At 32.0% G+C, this 20,919-nt stretch overlaps 3 protein-coding genes across 5 annotated transcripts in view; 1 reads left to right on the top strand and 2 right to left on the bottom strand.

The window, feature by feature from the left end:
* LOC126972049 (focadhesin) overlaps positions 1-12,006 on the bottom strand; it is a 47,550-nt gene extending 35,544 nt beyond the window's left edge. Inside the window, exons 1-2 of the mRNA XM_050818621.1 lie at positions 11,561-12,006; positions 10,510-10,719 (exon numbers count right to left, since the gene is read on the bottom strand). Coding sequence (XP_050674578.1) covers positions 10,510-10,719; positions 11,561-11,841 — 491 coding nt within the window. The 5' untranslated portion in view covers positions 11,842-12,006. The remainder of the gene's footprint in view (positions 1-10,509; positions 10,720-11,560) is intronic.
* Positions 12,007-12,568: 562 nt separating this feature from the next.
* LOC126972125 (probable protein BRICK1-B) lies at positions 12,569-14,850 on the top strand. Its single transcript, XM_050818719.1, has 3 exons — positions 12,569-12,913; positions 13,876-13,958; positions 14,465-14,850. Exons 1-3 carry the CDS (start codon positions 12,793-12,795, stop codon positions 14,489-14,491), a joined length of 231 nt encoding a protein of 76 aa, XP_050674676.1. The 5' UTR covers positions 12,569-12,792; the 3' UTR covers positions 14,492-14,850.
* Positions 14,838-20,174, bottom strand: LOC126972088 (3-ketoacyl-CoA thiolase, mitochondrial-like). Of its 3 annotated transcripts, XM_050818671.1 has the most exons (8): positions 20,019-20,174; positions 19,718-19,884; positions 19,452-19,583; positions 19,114-19,378; positions 18,641-18,816; positions 16,865-17,065; positions 15,712-15,866; positions 14,838-15,416 (listed from the first exon to the last, which is right to left on the bottom strand). In XM_050818671.1, exons 1-8 carry the CDS (start codon positions 20,035-20,037, stop codon positions 15,335-15,337), a joined length of 1,197 nt encoding a protein of 398 aa, XP_050674628.1. In that variant the 5' UTR covers positions 20,038-20,174; the 3' UTR covers positions 14,838-15,334. The 3 variants fall into 3 exon arrangements, with proteins under 3 accessions (XP_050674628.1, XP_050674629.1, XP_050674630.1); XM_050818672.1 differs by lacking the exon at positions 19,452-19,583 and having other exon boundaries at positions 20,019-20,173; XM_050818673.1 differs by lacking the exon at positions 19,718-19,884 and having other exon boundaries at positions 20,019-20,037.
* Positions 20,175-20,919: the final 745 nt, after the last annotated feature.

Here is a 20,919-nt window from a genome sequence, read left to right as displayed (position 1 = left end):
TTATCGTAGCAACTACAATCCTTGAAACCTCATCGCACTTAAATTTAATTTTTTCTCGAGTGTTATTCAGTGCTATCAAAATATGATTTATGTTATCGTAATTTGTGGCTGGAATATGTGTCTTGTAATAAACATATGACGGTTTACTTTCATTGGGTACTTGCATCAACTTTGTTATATAAATAATGTTTTCATGTTCTTGAACGGTGAACATAGTGCATGGGTACTGAAATTCTACTACTCCAACCCTCCATTCACCTTCTAGTATTGTTGGTTTTGGCAGTTTCGTAGAAAATAATGTTGTTGTATTATCAGGAAAATAATCCATAGAACTATTGCTTAGTAAAGTTAAATAAAAACTATCTTTATTCATATTTTTTTCAAAGTAGAAGCTAATATCCAGCTATTAAATTTATTTGGATAACCTCTCCACTTCACCAACAATTCTTTTCTGTTACCGGTATATCGAGAGCGTATTATTTTATCTATTTTGTATTTAGTAGTGGGGTCGAATATGATTTTTTGTAACTCTTTTTCATAAAAAGTACCAACTATCTCTTCGCCTTCTAAATCCTTTAAAGTAAATACTACAAACGGAGATCGGTGTATTATGGTAGATACGATGAATATTTCGTCACTCCAATTTGATTCATATCCTTTTTGGAAAATATGTTTATGTTTTGTTATTCTAACATAATCTCCAACGTGAATTCTTGGATTCACCATACTAATTGATGTTTTTATCTTACTTTCTCTATCATATAAATTTTGCCATACACTCATTATATTTGTATTATTAACATCACATGGACACATTTTTATACTAGAATGAAAACTATGATTATATGAATGCACTAGATCTTGTAAAACATCAATGTATTTATGAGTATTTTTGTGTGTAAAATAGCGCCACATTTTCGTTTTAAGAGTTCTCTGAAATCTTTCGACAATACTTGCTTTAATATCTGGATTATTGGTTGTATAATAATTTATGTTTTTTAATTTAAAATATTTTTGTACATATTTGGAAACAAATTCAGTTCCTTTGTCAGACTGTATATGTGTAGGTGTAGTATTAGCTTCAGCAAAAATACTTTCAAAGCATTCCTTAACTGTTTCAGAGTTTTTCTTTTTCATTGCTCGAACATACGCATATTTACTAAAGACATCAATAACACAAAGTATGTATTTGAAACCATCATTATATTCAGAATAAGATCTCATATCACTTAAATCGGCCTGCCATAACTCATTAATATTAGACAAAATATATCTGTTACGAGAAAATTTTCTTTGAACAGGTTTATGTAATGTATATGTTTCTTGTGATTGTAACCACTTTAAGACACTATTTCTGTCCATTTTACCCTTCATTGCTTTTGACAATTTATCAATAGTGCTGTAGCCAGCAGGATGTGATGCATCATAATAAATTTTATTTATTTCTAATATGGGGTCCATTTTTCCCAGTCCAATCTTTTTTTTAGTTTCCCTGTGTACTTATTACTTGTTGGTGTAGAAAATTCTTCGTCAGGTACTGATTTAGATTCAACCTCTTTTAATTGCAAATGGTTTATAAAATCCACTCGCTTTGGGTTCCCGATATAAGTGAGTGGTACTTTTATTTCCTTTAAAGTTGTTGCGAATTTTTCCCAACCTATAGGTTCACTTTTCTGAAGAGCTCTCAAGGTATCACTCACCAAGTCCACAATATTACTCCCAGGTATTTTTTCATTATCTATAATCACGGTACCAGATTCATCCCAGCTTATTTTATTTTTATTCAAGGAAATCAAATTTAGTAAAAGTTCACCTTTTTTAGCATATGTTTTCGGTATTAGTTTCAGTATTTCAGAGCTCGTGTATATTTCCCCAATATTTTTGTTAACCTCCACTGATGTTTGAGAAGGAACTACATTTATTTTATTCACATCATGATTTATATAATCAGTATCAATTTCATTATGACCTTGATTAAAACCAATATATGAATCATTATCATTTATAAGTGGTATGTGGTATGGTTGTCGATCCTCTTTGACGAAGTTTAGATATCTTTGAAGGGTTTGCAAATATAAAATACATTTCTTTCGATCTTCTATGTCACTGCTTAAGATATTTTGCATATCAGTATCTAATCGAGATCTTGGCGTATCATTTTCTTTGTGTTGTTTTAACTTCTCCAATAATGATGGTTCAATAAGTAACATTTTTTTAGCATTGTCCATTTTCTTAAATAAATGAATTAATCAACCCACTTAGAATAGAACCCAATATTATCGGTAGAAATGAACCTCCTTTTTGTACAATTATATTTTTTCTAATTTTATTCGTACCTTTTCTTACCAATTTTCGAAGAATATTTTTATATTTCTTTAATTTAGATTTTTCTTTCTCGGCCAATTCAATGTTACCCCGCAGTACGTTATGAATACATTCACAAATGTAATTTATTTCTGTTTTGTTACATGATTTTAATAAAGCTTTTTGATATTTTGGCTTCAGTTTATGTAGAGCAATTAACAAATCTTTATGCGTCTTTAAACGTCTATGCATCATTTATAAATGATCGAAATTTCTTGATTCTTACCATATTTAAACCCTTTTGTGGGTACATAAACAGTGCAATATCCATCGGATGGAAATATCTTTGTCTTAACGCGACACAATTCATTTGTTTCTTGTTTCAAATCAATCATTAAATAACCATGAGCTTCATTGGTAGCATCTCTGTAAGAATCTTCCAAATATTTCGGATTTTCAGGGAATACTTGACGAGATAAGTATCGAATTTGGGTTTTATCTCGAGGATTTTTGAAATATATTATATAACTTGAGTTGAGTGATATATCTCTTTGTCCTTTACCTTGATGAAACAAATTTTGAGATAAATAAAACACACTTAAGTTTCTATGATGACTTCCTTTCGTGAATATATCAACAATACGACCATCTGATTCCCTCATCAGGTCATCAATTATTACAAGTTGAGGATTTTTTCCGTCAAACATAGATAAATCAGGTAAACCTTGAAGATAATTAATGTGGTTGAGATTATATAAAGGCTGCATTTCATCAAAGCACCAGGTGATTTGAGTAAAATTTGCATCACAGATATCATTCAAAAATTTTATAAAATTATTTACGAAAACTGATTTTCCACATCCACTTGGACCAGCAACTATTGCAGTGAATGGATGATTGAAATGATGCATTATCTACTACGTCTATGTGTGTTAAGGTTTAGTATAGTAATGAAACAATCTGTTATTAAACCACCATTTATTTAAACAGAAAAATCTATAATTGAAACAATATACAGTACATCATGTTTTACTCCGCAACTTATACATCTAAATACAATAATCTCTCATTTGGTTTTTTAAAACTATAATAATTTATTCTTAAAATTTAATATAATATTTATTCTATTTTATGATGACCCCATGCTAAGGTATCAATATTATTTGGTAAAATGTACCGTTTGGTATCATTAAATGACAGACTAGATTTATTTATTCTTTGAGTAAAAATATTATGCTTTATTGACTTAAATCTAAGCATTGAACAATATTCGTTCTTATTTTCAAATAAGCAAGTCTTATAATTTTCCATTTTCATATTCTTAGTAACACTTTTATTAACCCCCTTAGCTTTAGCTGTGAATTTTCCCTCAACATCTAATGCATACATTTTAGATCTAAGTCCTACAAATTCATTAAATATGTTACCATTGTTTTCATCTTTAAAGTAGCCTAACTTCTTTTTATTGAGTTTTGGATAGCCAAATATATTTTTTTCTGTATAGTCAGAGGTATCGAAACGCAAATGTAAATCAGGTTTTATATCTCTGTAAAAATCATCTGTAAAAATTTGATATATTAAACTATCAGTATCTGTGTACAATAATTTTAATTTGTTTTGAAACTTTTTAAACATATAGTTATAGTGAAAGTCGTACATTAGAGTTTTAGAAATATCCAATATACAAAATCCCAAATAAATAGGTTTATTATGGAACAATTTCGTCTTTCGTAATTGAACTGCAACCAAATTTTCATTAAAAATAGATAAACTATGGAATTCTGGCTTAGCAATTAAATCTTGTGCGCCTAGAATTTTACCCTGATTTTCCCAATGACTCAATAATTTTACATTTACTCTTTTTTCGATATTTTCCATTGTTTTTCCAAACACTGAGTTATTCATTAATTTATAAAAATCTTTTTCGAAATCAGATGTGGCTAGTTTACGCATGCTTGTATTTAAATCTATATAATATTGTAACCATGCGCATTGTTTGAATTTTAAAATTCTATGAATTTTTTGTAATTTTAAACCCATTGTCAGACATTGCTTTAAATTTCTGTAGTGAATCACATATTTAATTTTATTACGAAGGTTTGGAACTAATTTTATGTCTTTTGTATTACCAATACATATATTCTCGGGACATAAGGGTAGGTCAGAATGTAAATCATGCAGTTCAATAGGATATTCTAGATCTACTTCCAAAATAAAACCATATTCATAATCATCAGGGACATCAAAATTAGTTGTGACATCTACCCACTCAAAACCTCCTGTAGGAAGGAATTGAGACATGGCCCATCCGTAAAGGTTATTAGCATCAAGATAAGTTAAAAATGAGTTTGGTGTGTCTTTATCATATTCTCGCATATATTTGTTATTAGCTTTGGCATAACGATTGCTACATTGAGATACACCTCCTCGAATGCCCGATCTAATAAAAGCTATTTGTTCAAAGTCTTGAAGTAATTCTAATTTAATTTTTGTGCATTTTAACATAGCATCCCAACTTAACCCAGGTGCTGTATAATAATGAGCTGGATCTAGACCATATGTTTGCAAACATAAGGCTCGGAAATTTTCAAACACATCTGTTAAAAGTAAAACATCGGTTTTAAGATATAAATCAGAATAATCTGACATATTTTGACAATGAAAGTGTTGCCAAACATCCTTGGCATGTTCATAATCTTCATCGGAAATATGTGTGTTGGTTAATGTATTGTAAAATTTATCGCGACTAGGGAGTGCTGAAAGTTTTAAGGAATCATGTGACGACATAAATTCATATGGGTAAATTCCTTTTTTTCTAAGACGTAAAAAATCATTATTATTTGGAAAATTATATTTTAATGTTTGAAATTGTTCTTCCTTCAAATTTTGAACAAGTTTGTCTAAACTACAAGGTAAAAATTTAAACGAATCAACGAATCTCAATTGAATTTTATGATTATTTAATTTTATCGTTTTTGTGAAAGAAATGTACTTTTCTTTCGTTTGTGGAATAATATCAATTTCCCCTTCTATAGAATTTAATGCATGAACAATAAAATGAGAGTCATATTGACTAAGATTGTGTAAAAAAACTGGAATGTGATAGGGGATTCTAAACTTTGTCTTACATACTTCGTGTGCAACTCCTCTAAAATTTCCTGTATGCGAGTCAAAGTATAATGCACATTCACCATTTAAATTAGATTGACATATAAAGCAGTCTTTACATTGTGAAATAATTTCATTATCATTGGAAGTCAAAGGTTTTGGACTTATGACAAAATAATTTTTTGTGCAAATCACTTCTAAATCTTTATACAACTGATTCATAAAGACATGAGTACAATGAGGACCACTATATGTTTCATATTTTGATAAACTATCATCATATGAACATTTAATATAGTACCCAAAACTATAAACTTCGTGTTTGTGAACATTAGTTGTATAAGGTTTTGATGGATCGTTAAAGCATGTCTGAATTGGATTAAGGAAAGCTTCAAAATCCGCGTATATAACAAAGGGTATTTGTAACATCTTATTAAATTTATCAAATTTTAAGACATTGTTTGAAATTGGTTGTTCAAACCAATCTTTAAAAATTTTTTCTGTATTAGGCAATTCCACTTTAATATGACAACAATCATTCAATTGATGAGCTGATAACTTATCATTTGTTGAGAAGTGTAAAAGACAACCGTCACAGATGTAGATTGCATGTTCATGGTTTGAAATTTGAGCACTTACTAAACGCGATAGGTTTTTAATGTAGCAAAAATGATTAATTGTTCCGTGCGAAATAAATAATAAATTGATATGAACAATTTTCCGTGATTTTGTTAAATACAATGGACCAACTAATTCATGTACTTTCTTTTTACAATTGTATTCAAGACCAAAAACATTTACACTTAAATTATTTAACCTTTCTACTTTCTGTATATCTGTCATTTTAACAGGAAACGTAACTCCGTCAAAATTTAATTTATTTGAATATTTACTGTAAGATGAAACTCTCTGAGAGTTCTTAGTAACTGGATATAATGCAGAAAGCAAAGCCCATTTAAAGCATAAATCATCCGAGTTTTGTACATTTATAACACTTTTTTTTAATTTGATTTCTTTAGGTAATTCAATATATGATTTTCCACGTAATGGATTGAATTTGTTTATATTCATGTCTAATGCATTTATTTTCTTAAGACTCCAACCACTATCTTTTTTCTCAAATGTGCTAATTTTAGTCATCAACATATCACATAAGGACGAAAAGAAAAAATTTAAATCCTCACCCTGCATTATAGTATAACTACATGTTTGAAATTCAAATTCATTAGAAATATTTTTTGTTTCTTGAACAAAATTAGCGTGCAGAATAAAATTAACTTTAAAAATTGTAAGCAATCGAACAGATTCCTCAAATAGTGAAATAATTTCATTTTTAATAGAATTCAAAAACATTTCTGGTGTTTCGAATGTTTGTAATTGGTTGGATTTACTCTTTATTTTATATGAGATAATTCTATTACCAAAAGCCGATTCGTGTACTGTGACATTTTTTAAAGTACTATGTAATTGCATTACGTTATTCTTATGGAGGTTACTTCTAAGATGATTTGCATAATATCTTTTCCGTATTAAGATTTGACATAAAGAACAGTTCACCATTTCATCGTTCACACTGGTGAGCCCCGATGATGTGGATGGTTCCCCTTGTCTTCCTCTCTTTGTACTTGTATCATTGTCTTCACTGCCTTGTAATACTACACTTCTTCTCTTAAAACCTCCTCCACTTTGTAGAACAGGTTGACTACAACATAAGTGAATGATATTAGCCACATTTCATCAATAATATAATACTAAATAATTTACAAAGAAAATAACTCACTTGATCATTTTTTCAACCTCATTACATACAAAGCAGAGTTCCATATCGTTATGTTTAATTTTCCAAATGATGAAAATATAATAATATTATTTGTATAAGAGAATAAATAAACTAATAACTAAACTGAACTAATATTTATGTATTTCTTCATAGCTACCTACTTATTGTTAAAATTATATTTCTTATAATTTTCTGTTTCTAAAATTTTCTTCGTAACATTGTATAAAATCTTTTTTATGTCCTTATAACTTTCATTATTGTCGATTGTATAATATTTTAATCTATAATCAGCGTATTTCCATTGTTCTTGTGCAGGCGTGTTTTTTATTTTATTGAGATCATAGATTTCTATTTTAACCAAATGTGATGCATTTCTTCCGTCATCTGCATTAGTTGTAATGTAAATACTTCCATTCTCATGTGCTCTGGATATTGATGATGATATTTTCTTTTGTTTTGTTTTTTTCACTTCGAATAATGCATCTATATTTTCATTTGAGCTGGCCCTCTTCAAGGATTTAAGTTGAGGAACTTTTAATGAATCCTGACTATCTTCAGATAATGGATAGTAAAATGTTTTATATGTAGTTTCTTCCATTGTTGGGTTGAATGCATTCTACAACAACAATAAGACTGCTTTAGAATAGTATTATACATACATATCTTAATATAACAAATGATATTACTTTTTAATTTCAAAGTGAATAATAGATAAAACTTACCTCCATTGCAGCAAATCACTCAACAATTACACAACACACAAAATATATAATAATTTGACTGAATACGCCACTTCAATGATTATTTTTCTGAACAGTTCTAGCATTTTATACTAAAATATCGTAAAAGTAAATTTGTTTATGATTAGTACTGGTTTTTAAATATTGTGGTGAAACATAATGGCACTTAAATGATAAGTTCAATTATTGATAGTTTAATGGAGTCAACATTTCCAGATTGTACTAATGACTACGTAAGTATGTAGGTACAAAGTTCGTTTTCAATCAGCTTTTATATTATAATAAAATTGATGAAAATATAATTTCATCAAATGTTCATAGATTTATATTTGAATCGCTTGTAATGATATTTTGTTTTATTGTAACCATATAAGTTTTAAATACATGAATAAGATACATTAAAGCCTTATTTATTGAGTGCTTATGTTATTATGATCCACATAACTATTCAATCCTCGCAACTGACAAGACCCTGTTCTCAACTAATATGAATACAATCGAGATACAGAATTATTTGAACAAAATCGATCCCAGTATTAAAAATAATGTTTACGCGGCAAACCGATTGCCGATATATGTTGTAACGCCCTGTTATATTGTCAGCAATTTAGATAGTGATAATAAGCCAGGCACTCACTGGGTTGCAATACACATTGATGAGCAGGGTATTGGACAATACTTCGATTCATATGGTCGTCCACCTCAGGGATTCCAGCTGATGTTTTTACAAAGGAATTGCAGAATGTATAACTACAATACTGCAAGAGTACAGAATGAATATACCGCAGTGTGTGGCGAGTACTGCATAATGTATCTATACTTTAAGTTTAATAAGAAGAGTTTGAATGATTTCATCAAATATTTTGAAAATGATACAATCTGCAATGATGTTTTATTATATACTTTATTTAAATCATGTTTTAAAAATAAATAATAAATACAGAAACTGTCTTTTTAATCGTAGTAACGAATGTGATAGAGGTAATTAGTAAATTACCTGTATCATGTTCATGGAAATTTAGACATTGAGTCGCTCACCAATCATTAGCTAAATGACCAGTGATTATTAATGATTATGGATCTGTTTAATTTAAAATGCTAACTTTGAAACTATAAGAGATATCGAAAAACGGATCAGCGCAATCGCTCGGAAATACATCAAAACCACCAGTTTGACACCAAACTTCTTTTTTTTTTTTTTTAGTAGGCATCACGAGCAAGTGAGCCAGAATCGAGGAGCCAGAACCGGCGAATCCCTACTACTGTGAGCCAGAACCGGCGAATCCCTACTACTCATAATCTTGTTCCAGGCTGCCTTTTTTTTATATTATATGAGGGGGCAAACGGGTAACAGCCTCACGAGATGGGGAGAGGTGAGGCAACCGCCCATAGACATCTGCACAACAGGTGTGTCAAGAAATGCGTTGCCGGCCTTTAAGGTGGGAGTACGCTTTTTTTCTTGAAGGTCCCTAAGTCGTATCTGTTCGGGAAGACCGCCGCCGGTAGTTACCTCATAGTTACGAGTATCCGACTGGAACAGAGAGAGAACAGATGCGGAAAAGGCGCAAGAAACTCTACCAAGCATTAACCGAAAGCTGTAAAAACTCACACATCTAACATATCTTAATAATAGGGGTTAAAGTATGAAATTGCGGTTTAATTGTAATAGGCACGGAAATATGTTCAAATTGACATAGAACCTTCATGGTTTGGGATTTTTGAGTGAAACTTTTTCACACGGTACCTATGTACTTTTTTTTTAAATGTGCAACATGTGTTCCTTTTATTCAGCTTAGACAAGAAAGATGGATACTTCGAAAATACGACTTCCGAGTCTCACAGACAGTTCCCTATACGGGGCTTGCATGGAGGTAGAAGAAATTAATTTATCTTACTTTTAAACATCATCTGTTTATAGGTGATAGGGATAAATGTATTTTATAGTCTTGAAGTGTAATGAAACTTAATAAAATCTTGTAATGAAACTTGTACACCCACTTTAAAGTTTAAATGCTCCTATGAGTAACTTATCTATTATCTACTAAGCCCTTTTTATTCTGAGTTAGAGTATGTCTCTTAACTCAGTATGCCGCTTGACAAAGGCCTCCCCTAGCTCTTTCCGTTGGAGTCTGTCATGGGTCACTCTTCTCCAGTTTGGGCCCGCTGTGAATCTTAGTTCATTCTCCCATCTTGTTCGAGGTCTCCTCTGACTCCGTGTGCAACCTCTTGGCTACCAATCTGTGATAATTCTGCTCCATTTCTCTCGGCCATCTTGCAACATGTGGCCAGTCCATCTCCACTTCTGCTGATCTATTTTATTAAGTATGTCGGTTACTTTAGTTTTTTGTCTCAGGTCTTCATTTCTAATTCTGGTCTAGTCTATGTGTTCCCATTATACTTCATTCCATAGATCTTTGGCAGTACTTAAGCCTGTCTCGGTGCTCATTGTTGAGTGCCCATGTCTCACATCCATATGTAATGCAGGGTAGGACACATGTGTTAAATACCTTTCTTTTTATGGTAATGCTAATGCTAATGAGACACTTATATAATCAGAAAATATTACAGAGTACTTACAGAGAATCCGGATGCACACAGAGTGCATGCATTTGTGAGAAAATGTCATCCTCAACTTGCTTGTTTTTCTCTAAGACAGTTATGAATGGGTGCTGTGGGGACCTCAGTGAGAATGGACACTGGTAACCCTTTACACCATTTGCTCTCAAACGTGGCCTCAGGTCCAACACTAGCAGCCCTGCCATTGTTGATACTATAGCAGAAAAGTTGCTGCAATTAAAAAAATTCACTTTTTAACTTCCCACTAAGAGAATTGAGAATTTTCAAGAGTCTGTATGTATGTATGTGTATGTATTTAAACCTCCTTTTACTTTTGAAAGTTTGACCAATTTCGCAGTAGGCGCCATTTGAAACGGCTTGACCAAACATAGATTTTGAATAAAATTTGGACCAATTTGGAATAGTAGTAGGTAGATTTTCAGAAATGTGATTTCTATGGAATAACTTTGAAACCGCTTAATCAATCGATTCCAAAAACTAATCAGCTCTTAATCTTGAAAAACCATGTTGACCGTGCCTTGTGGGTAATCCATTCAAAATCACTTGATTGAGCTCAAAGATCTCAAAAGCATAGAACAGCAATCTTGTTGAGCTCAAAAACAAAGCATTAGAAAAAAATTATGTGCTTAGGACGAAGTTGCACAAATGGCCTTAAGGTCAACTGTTTTCCTAAATTTTTAGACTACTCTACCTACTCATTCTACACAGCGAGTTGCAATAAGGAGCGGTCAGTAATCTGATATTGTAGTTACTATAATATTATGTTTCTGCATTCTGTGGTGTGTGCAGTACACAATTATCATATCAGATATTATAATCCATAGATTTCGAAGATTCGCTGTGGCTGTCGCGATCAAGTCAGTATTCAGTAAGCTGATGTACGGTACGCGAATTGGAATATCAGATATTGTAATACATAGATTTCGAACGAGCCAATAAGCGAATTTTAGATATTATAGCAATATATAGATTTTGTAACTAAATACGATATTGTCCACCTCTACTATAGTGTTAAGATATGCATTTCAAAGAACAGAAGACAGAAACTTACTGTGCCGTTGGTATAAGTGAAACAACGGTTGACATTGTGTGTGCTATTTCTAAAATATTCAGTTCAACAAGAGACAGTAAGCCTTGGCAAGCAGTAAGGCTTACCACTGGATCTGGAGATGAACATTTTAGCCTTAAAAACTTTAATTCTTCATTCTCCAGAATAAACTTTTGACGATCAGCCGGCTTATATTTTGATTGTATTGAAAATATTAACTTATCAATTGCATTAACAATTAATACTGTCGTATTAGTCTTCAATTTGTACTCTATTTCATCCATTTTAATTGAGAATTAACAATAATAATTAATATCAGGCACGTAGGTTAGTCACGTTGAATTGTTGTGTTGTCTTGATAGGTACTTGATTTTGAAGTGTCAATACTCAATTCTTTAGTTTTTTCAACACGCACAAAAACAAAATACTACGAGGAACAGCTGTTATTGACACTTGACAGACAATTCCTTTTTGTTTTTTTTTGTCTTATGTGTTTAAAGCCTTGGTTAGAAGAATATTTATATCTTTTTCAATATACACGATAACAAGAACAATCCCCGTTAGGTTAACCTTAAATGGCAAAACAAATTCTTGATGTAGATTGGTGTTTGTTACATTTCCTTTTATTGGCTAATCTAAGAAAAGGTATACTCTTACTAGAGTGAAGAACGTCATCTGCAAACAATAAATTATCGTATGGTCTACCGTCTACCCGTGAATGCATTTGTTTTATATGGGATGTCAAATAAATTATTCCGGAAAATGTAAATGCCAAACCCGTCTAAAACTTTTTGTTTCTTGTTTTCATTCATAAAACTAATCGTTCAATTTTTATATACATTTTGGTCAAATAGACATTTGTCAAATCATCTGGAGTTTTATTTGAGAAAACTTGAAGATGCACGAAACGTGCGAGCCAAAATCTCCGAGATAGTATACCTACCTAACAAAAAAAATCTCATTGCTGTCAGATGTGAAAATGAAATGTAAACTGCCGTCTGTCAGTACCTCGTTAGAGTAAACTGTAAAAGACAAAAGTGTTCTGTGGTCAGTCAGTACTCAGTACTCAAAATTGTTATTATTAGATTGAGAATTCGATATAATAATATTAGGCATTTCGTTTTGATTTTTGAAGCTATTAGCGAATTGTAAAAGCAATCAATATTCAATGTAAACTACACACAAAAAAGTTATTGTGTGTACAGTCATTAACATTTTAAGAAAATTATTATAAAATGTCTACACCACCCCGTGAAACTATTCAAAAACAAATTCAACAAGATTGGGCTAATAGAGAATATATTGAAGTTATTACAGGATCAATAAAGAAAATAACAGATTTTTTGAATTCCTTTGGTGAGTTAGTGTTTTATGATGAGTAATTTATGCGCAGAGTACTCAGTAAGTAATTTATTTCAATTCGAGTAACGTAAAAAATGGAAGCCATTAATTTTGAATTCTTTTCACTGTCAAATCTCTAACACCATACCGAAGAACCGGTGCAAGCAACAATAAGAAATAAACTTAAAGTATTAAAAGATATACAAAATGTTCATATGAAAGTTGTGTTTGTTCAAATGTCACCCAATGTTAATGCACTGCTGCCAACATTATTCTACAATACCAGAGGAATCACAGGAGTTTAACTTTTAAACTGCAACCTTTTAGGATGGTGTAAGCACTATATTTTAAGGTGCCTATCTCATCATCCAGGAAAATGCATAAAATATCTCATTCTTTAATTGGCTGTATGTGGCAGAAAACTGCTATGTAGAAGAATGCAATACATCCAGTTTTTGAGAATGATATCCAAGCTTGTAGTATGTCCATTGAAAGTGAACATGGCATGAATTACTAACAATTAAACACTCTTACAGTCTTGGCATCACATTATCTTAAAAAATGTTAAGGCTGATAGACCAAATGAATAGGGAATCCTCTTCTATCACAGTTTTCAAAGCTTTATATGCTAAATTGTAATAATAACTATAATAGTTTTACGGCCTTACAAATAAACTTGGTATAAAGTTATAACTGATGATAAACAAAGAAAATGCAAAATGTTAACGTTATTGTTGACAACACTGTCAATACAATGATAATTCTGAACTTTTCCTAATGACAAGCTGCCTTGCAAATAAACACGGGATATGTTACATGTCTGAACAAACCATTCGTAAGCAAAATGTCTAATTGTAAACATTTGACATATTCCTGGTTTATACTTAGTTATAACTTTATGCCAATTTTATTTGTAAGGTCGTTAAATTTTAGGTATATATTATATTCATTAAATTTTTTTTCTTGTTTAATTTCAGATATGTCTTGTAGATCTAGGCTTGCAACACTGAACGAAAAGTTAACTTCGTTGGAAAGAAAAATTGATTATTTGGAGGCTTGTGTAAGTTTAATCTTATTTATTTGTAAGATAGCATTGACACTTCTGTATTTGAATGGATGTTGATATTAAAAGCACATGACCAATCAATTGGTCATCATATTTTACCAACTTATACTTAATAAGTAATAATGACACAAAATCTTTGTAACAAAGAAAAAGTGGAATTGTAGTGAACACTCCTATTATATTTATTTGATGGTTATACCACTGTTATTGCAAACCAAGCCTTTTCTTTATTTTATAAAATACATTTGTATCAGAATCATTCAGATTTCAGACCCAAATTTTTTTGCTCACCTAATTCTCATCACTTAAATTATCACAAGTTTTCATAATGTTATATTATAAAAAACATGCAGAACAAATTATATTTTCTCTTTCATATAGTAAGGAGAGAAAAATTATTATTAAGTTAAAAACATAATAAACACTATATAATTTTTTTGAGTTGTCAAATCATTACAGTTGCAACCATAAAGTTTGATGATTAATCTCTTTTATTTCAGGTTACAAAAGGCGAGACTTTAACATAGATTACTTAAAGAAGCAATAATTTATTGTATCATGCTAATTCTTAAATTGTTAATTTACTGGAGAAAAACTTAAATTATTGGAGATACTGTATTTTGTAGATGGCTTGATCCGTTGCATATGCATAGAGATATTATTTATTGAGAGTCTTCTACTGCAACCATCACAGGGAGTGTTCTGAAGATATTAACCTGATCCTTGCCACAAAAAACCAGAAAGAATCTGGACATATTTTAGGTATTGGACAAGCTACTATGATTGGACATAGTTATTTGATGACTTACCTTTTTTCAATCCATACCTTTATACTATGTTCTTTACTTTAATTAGGTTTATAATAAAACAATATTAATATATACAATTTTATGGTGTTATTAAATGTTAGCTTACTTTCAAATCACTTATACAGATATAACAATCAAGATATAAAACAAAATGGAATTCCTGAAAGTACTCTGGATAAATTTCTGACACCCATAACACTTCAATTATATACATTATGCTGAAAATATTGAACAGATAGAACCAATTCCACATTTTTTTTTTTTTAATTATAAATTTCACCTCTTTTATTTTAAATGGCTTTATGGTGTGTTGGTGTCTGTAACTACTATTTTCGGACCACTCCTGGAGGCCCATCAAGGTCCTTCATCAGAATGAGTGTAGTGGGTCCCTGATAATGCCCCATCTCATACTGTGGATTTGCACACATAAAGAATAATGAGTAATAAAGTTCATACCACATGAAAGTTATAATTTAATTGCATTGATTGAGTATCCAAACAGATAAGCTACAACTTATTCAATGACATTGCTCATGTCGCTTAGTGAGTATTGCTGCTGCTCTAAACCTTTTCAAACATTACTGCAACACCTTGTCCACCGCCAGTGCTTGAGACAGCAACAGCCTTTTGATATTTATTTGACCTGAAAATATTGGTGAAAGTTACACTTTAATTAAAGAATAGATCATGACCTGTGGTGTGACATAACTGATCATCAAGTTAGCCCTGTGCTGTCTGACATAAAAACTACTGCTTTTTTTGGTTCCATACCTATGCACTTCTTCTGGCGCTGCATAATAACAAGCGGTTTTGGGTATTTTATACAATATAGTCATATCCGAAGACTTAAGTATAAATACCTAGGGGTATTTGAATAGATCTCCACTCACCAGGATCGCTTTACATCTCTTGCTGATTTTCAATACATAGGTACCAACCTGATCTGATGAACTATGTGTACTGCCATCCTTGCCCCGGTTGCTGCAACTGGATTGCCCAAAGCGATTGCTCCTCCGTACTGGTTCACTCTCTGCTCATCTATTTTCAAAGCTTTAGCAGTAACAAGTGCTTCCGACGAAAAGATCTCATTTATCTGGAAAAATTCGACCATTTAAGATAAAAAAAGCTTTGGTTTTAGTGCTTCAAACACATACAGCTGTTTATAAACCAAGCAGTTTCTCTGATGATGAATTTATAACTATGTAATATAAATTCGAAAGAGTTACAAACCATAGTTCACTAGACTTTGAAATGCAGTTCAGTTTGACACATTTCAGTTTTAATGAATCTTACTTGTTTGTACTGCTATCAAAGAATATATAATAGTACAAATACAGAAGATTCACTCCGCAAAATCAATTTAAGAAATAGGAACTCTTGCGGCTATACAATAAGGTGTAATTCAGATCGCACAGCGCTATTAACCTACATTTTTATTCACCTAGAAGTTGCCCCCACCTTAGGGTTGTCTTCTTTACCTAAAACGGTAGGTACCTACCTAGATAAGGTCACCTTATCAAAATGGCAAACGAAACAACCATTGAACCTACATAGTATCTATAGGTAATAAATAGGTTATTATTATCATAAATGTTAAATTCATAATAATAATAATCACTTTAAATTACATTGTTTCAGTGTCTTTAGGAAGCGTCATACATTAAAATTTAAATCACAATAACATTTAATATGCTATGCTTTTTTATGTTTTTCCATTTTTAAAATATCAGTCGGATCTGTGAAGTAGTTACGTACAACAAGGCTCGCGCGTGTTTCACTGCTCGCTCGTGAGTCCCTACTACTCTATGGTCCCTACTGGCTGGTCTGCTCTGTAGCGGCCACCGTACTCCACTGCACGTGGAGTGAGACAGGCCTGCTGCTACGGAAAAATATGTACCTACTTTTCGTAAACCTGTCAACAAGGTACAAGATTAGTTCAACCTTCAGTTGTTTATAAATCTTATTACTTAGCAGACGTAAAAAAAATTAAAACTTTCGGCCGTTGCAAGTTGTTTGGACGCCGCGGTTAATCTGATGATTTGCCAGACGATATACCTAACTATAACATATTTTAGTATTTATAAATTTTACCTCAAAACTATCAATATCAGCTAGTCTACATTTTGTTATATTCATGAGGTTTTCAACAGAAGCCACACTTCCTAAACCAGGTTCTTGAGGATTCACTCCAATACAGGACCAGCCCGTGATTCTCGCGAGAGGATTTAAATTATTTTTCGTTACAACCTCTTCACTGGCGACCAAAAGTGCTGCTGCGCCATCTGCAGGAACCTAGAAAACAAGTTTCATTATAAACTTCTCACACCATATTTTACGTTTTGGTATTGTGAATAATATGTTTGTGGGAAACTTATTAGACAACTAACTTTAATTATTAGCTATCTATACCTAGTCTTGCCACTAATATTATTACAAGTAAAAATCTTTTTTCTGTTGTATAAAACATTATTGTTATTGCAGTGTCCGTTAATTTTAAGATTAATAGTATTTTAAAATATGATGCTCATTCAAAATGATCTCCATTGTCGTTAATAATTTTTTTTAAAGAGAAAAGATATCAATTATTCAAAACAAAAATCTTCATTGCCAATTTTTTATTAACTCCAAATTATATGTCATAGATACTCTCAAAATCTGACCATATTCCATTATGTTGTCAAGAATCGTATATTGATATGGATACCTTTTTCACAAAAATATGGATATCATTCCATCATGATAGCTAACACTTCACCCAACCATCACTGATGTCGGTTGTACGACCACGTTTTCCACGTTGTATTCTGATACCTTATTGAGAAGCTTCTAAGAGCATAAATTCGATCATTCTGCAATTGAAATGAGGCTCGATAGGAAAAATTCTCTAGTCATTAAATAAAAATTTCCCGTCATAATAATCTTCGTTTGTAGGCAGAATTTTTTCAATTTCTTTCCTTTACTGCTTTAATCGTGTTTTTATTACGAATAAATAATATAATATATAATACTAAACCTCGTGGACGTCCAGATCTTTTGTGTCTTAAAGAAGATTTTATTGTATCTATAAATAGCAGGGTAATATTATTTATTAAATTTATAATACTAACAATATTTATTTGCCCGATATTACCCTCGAAATCTGGAGTTTGGCGTTCCTCCACAGTGCGGTTAAGTTAATTTCTGCCACCTACCTACTTACAATCAAAGCTTTCTTGCGCGGTGTTTCCAGGACGATACGATATGAGTAGGTACTAGCCTTCAAAAAAAAATTGTGGTTGAAAAAGAGCCGTTTGCCCATTTAAAAATTACGCATGAGTTTTTTCGTAAATTACACTGTTGTTTGAGTGCGAAAAGTTTACTTGACGCACGCAAAGTATACTTGGCACACGCAAATTTAGATAAAATAAATAAAATAATAACAAAAAAAAAACAATTGAAATATAAATACATAAATAGTCGCATTTGTAATACAAAATAGTATGTGCTACTCGTGCTACAAGTTTTCCCCACATATTGCCCACGAAAGCGAAGTTGAACGCACGAGCGAATCCAGTGCGGTCATTCGCTTTAACGTACACCATCCTAAAAGGCCGGCATCGCTCCTGTGTTGCCAAAGTCACTTATAATCCGGTGACCCGAACGTACTTTTTCCCCTTTCATTAAAAAAAGACTAAGAATATAATACAACTCTTGCACACGTTCGCTTTGAGAGTAGTCAGCAGACTGATCTGACTGGGGCCGATTAAGCCCTTGTTGACGTTACGAAGACATCATCTTCTATATCTATCTATATTCCTCTATTTAGAACTTAGTATGTAGGTGCTTAGGCCGATCAAGCATATTCATGTAGAATTCCATCGTACTTACTGCAGTGTTCCCAGCAGTTAAAATACACCCGGACTCTAAAATAGGACTAATACTCGATAATTTTTCTACTGATATACTAGCGTCGGGTAAATCATCTTTAGAAATTGTTAATTCTCTTTTCTTCAGGGTAACATCTATACTAGTGAGTTCAGGGTCAAATACACCTCGTTCCTGACCTGAAATGAAGCCATTTCATCAACTGTTATTAATGTCAGTTCCGATCTTGTGCTACCTATTACCTACATATTTTTTGTTATTTTATGTATGTGCTGCTAAAGCATTCGTGATTGAGTCATGAAAGTTTACAAAAGGTCGGTAGTATCTATATCAAAGTAGTATTTCACATTATTTTTACCTCACCTACCCGTGTAATCCAACATTATAATATTTGCCTATAACTTGCCACTTTACTATATTTAGCGTGACTGGGCAGATGAGAGGCTAAGTAAGCTAGTATTAATAATAGTACCAACCTGATATGAATTTAAGATGGCTTTTAGCAGCAAAATCATCTGCATCATTTCTAGATATATTAAACTTCCGAGCTAGATTTTCAGACATTTGCTGTAGGCTTACTTCAGTGTAACTGTCCTGGAATTCCTTCGTAATATAATCTTCAAGAACGTAGGGAATGCTTAGAGATGTACCGAATCTCACGTTTCGAGCGAGCATTGGTAAAGATGACATGATTTCGGTACCTCCAGTGAGACAAGTGTTAGACGATCCCGACAATATTTCCTAAAAAAAAGTTTTATAAAGTAAGTAAGAGTTTGATATATAATAACGTAAATTTTGAAGGGCAACATCGTACCACTCCTGATGAAATTAGCGCTTGCAATCCAGAAGCACAGGTTTTGTTGACCCCCAACGCAGGTTTTTCTATGGGGACTCCAGAGTAAATACCACAGTATCGCGGAGTTTTACCGCCATCACACTGACTAAGCTGTAAAAGTTCAATCAAAATGAATAATAAATTAACGCACCGGGTATTTCCTAGTCCTCTTTTGTTGCTCAGGCGCATACACCATTGAGTTTTAATATTTTATTAGTTAAAACAACCATAAAATGTCAACTTACAAAATGTACATTGCCCACTATTGTACAATCCACTAAGCTTGGATTAACATTGGCACTCTGGAATGTGGCTTTAGCCGCAGCAGCAAATGCGTGTGATGCTGGCAACTCCCGTAATGGGCCGCCATATTTACAAAATGGCGTCCGTTTTGCGCTGACAATGAACAGTCCTATATCATAAGCAAATAAAACAAGTTTATCTTACTATAAGTTGAAATATTCCAAGGTGTTTCAAAAAATTTAAATGAGATAATAATATGGACATAATTTATAATTATTGAATAATAATATTATGTGACCTTACCCTTGTTCAGTATCGCCATAATAGCTGTAGTAGGTACAAGATAATGAACTGATAATAATAAAAAATACGCCAAGAATCTATTTTTCGAGTACCTACCTACTGACTTCTTTCGAGATAATTTCGTAACTGTTTATCTCTTGAATAATGTAATGTCGTCGGAAATTTGATTATATTATTTGTATAAACAGCACTTTTGTTTTATCAGACTCAAATAAAATACATCGAATGACAAGTAAACACTAAAGTTAGCCTACTTACCTAGTTATAGTTCCTTTGGTAAACTATGGCAAAGTTACTTGCGTGGGCTTAGAAAGAAGTGTCTGAACTTCTGAAGAGTTTGTTTGTCGAAAAGTCCCCGTTGATTTTGGTCCCATTAAAATTGTTGAAAACGTTTGTGTGGTAAAGGTTACTATAACATAAATGACTCTTAATCATACCACAGATTGAGAACGGAGCGACCGTCCTCTGATTTTACTGTCATTATCAATGAAAATCCAGAATACACTTAATACACTGGCCTGCAAAAGCAAGTATCACACTTTTCAAATTAATTTTTTTTCTTAACTATAGAAGTTAGAGGTTTAAGATTAAAAAAGTTTTGTTGCAAATTTTATAGGCTTTAATTCTTAGAAACTAAAATTATACATTAGTAACATTTTTAACTTAAAAAAGATAAAACAATGAAAATAGACATTTTTAGTTTAGTGTTAAAAAATTCAACTAAAATGTATTACATGTTATTTAATTTTTAATAACTGGTATTCCCTTCTCGAGCTCTGATTACAGCTTCGAGCCGGTTTGGCATACTGAACACTAGGTTTCGGAGCCGATGTTGGGGAATATTCTCCCATTCTTCTACCAGGGCCTGCTTTAGTGCCCTGAGGGTAGTAGGTGGTGGTCT

The sequence above is a fragment of the Leptidea sinapis genome, chromosome 25 (genome assembly GCF_905404315.1).
Source record: "Leptidea sinapis chromosome 25, ilLepSina1.1, whole genome shotgun sequence".
NCBI classification, from domain to species: Eukaryota; Metazoa; Arthropoda; class Insecta; order Lepidoptera; family Pieridae; genus Leptidea; species Leptidea sinapis.
The sequence above is the reverse complement of the archived record's forward strand: the minus strand, read 5'-3'. Positions and strand labels throughout refer to the sequence as shown.

Bases quoted from the DNA above. Each gene is read 5' to 3' on its own strand.
- LOC126972125 (XM_050818719.1), top strand. From the start codon at position 12,793: ATGTCTACACCACCCCGTGAAACTATTCAAAAACAAATTCAACAAGAT. The intron at 12,914-13,875 runs GTGAGTTAGTGT...GTTTAATTTCAG, and splicing joins AGATTTTTTGAATTCCTTTG to ATATGTCTTGTAGATCTAGG. The intron at 13,959-14,464 runs GTAAGTTTAATC...CTTTTATTTCAG, and splicing joins TTGATTATTTGGAGGCTTGT to GTTACAAAAGGCGAGACTTT.
- LOC126972088 (XM_050818671.1), bottom strand. The intron at 19,584-19,717 runs GTAAGTTGACAT...GAACTTTTACAG, and splicing joins TAGTGGGCAATGTACATTTT to CTTAGTCAGTGTGATGGCGG. The intron at 17,066-18,640 runs GTAAGTACGATG...CTTGTTTTCTAG, and splicing joins TAACTGCTGGGAACACTGCA to GTTCCTGCAGATGGCGCAGC.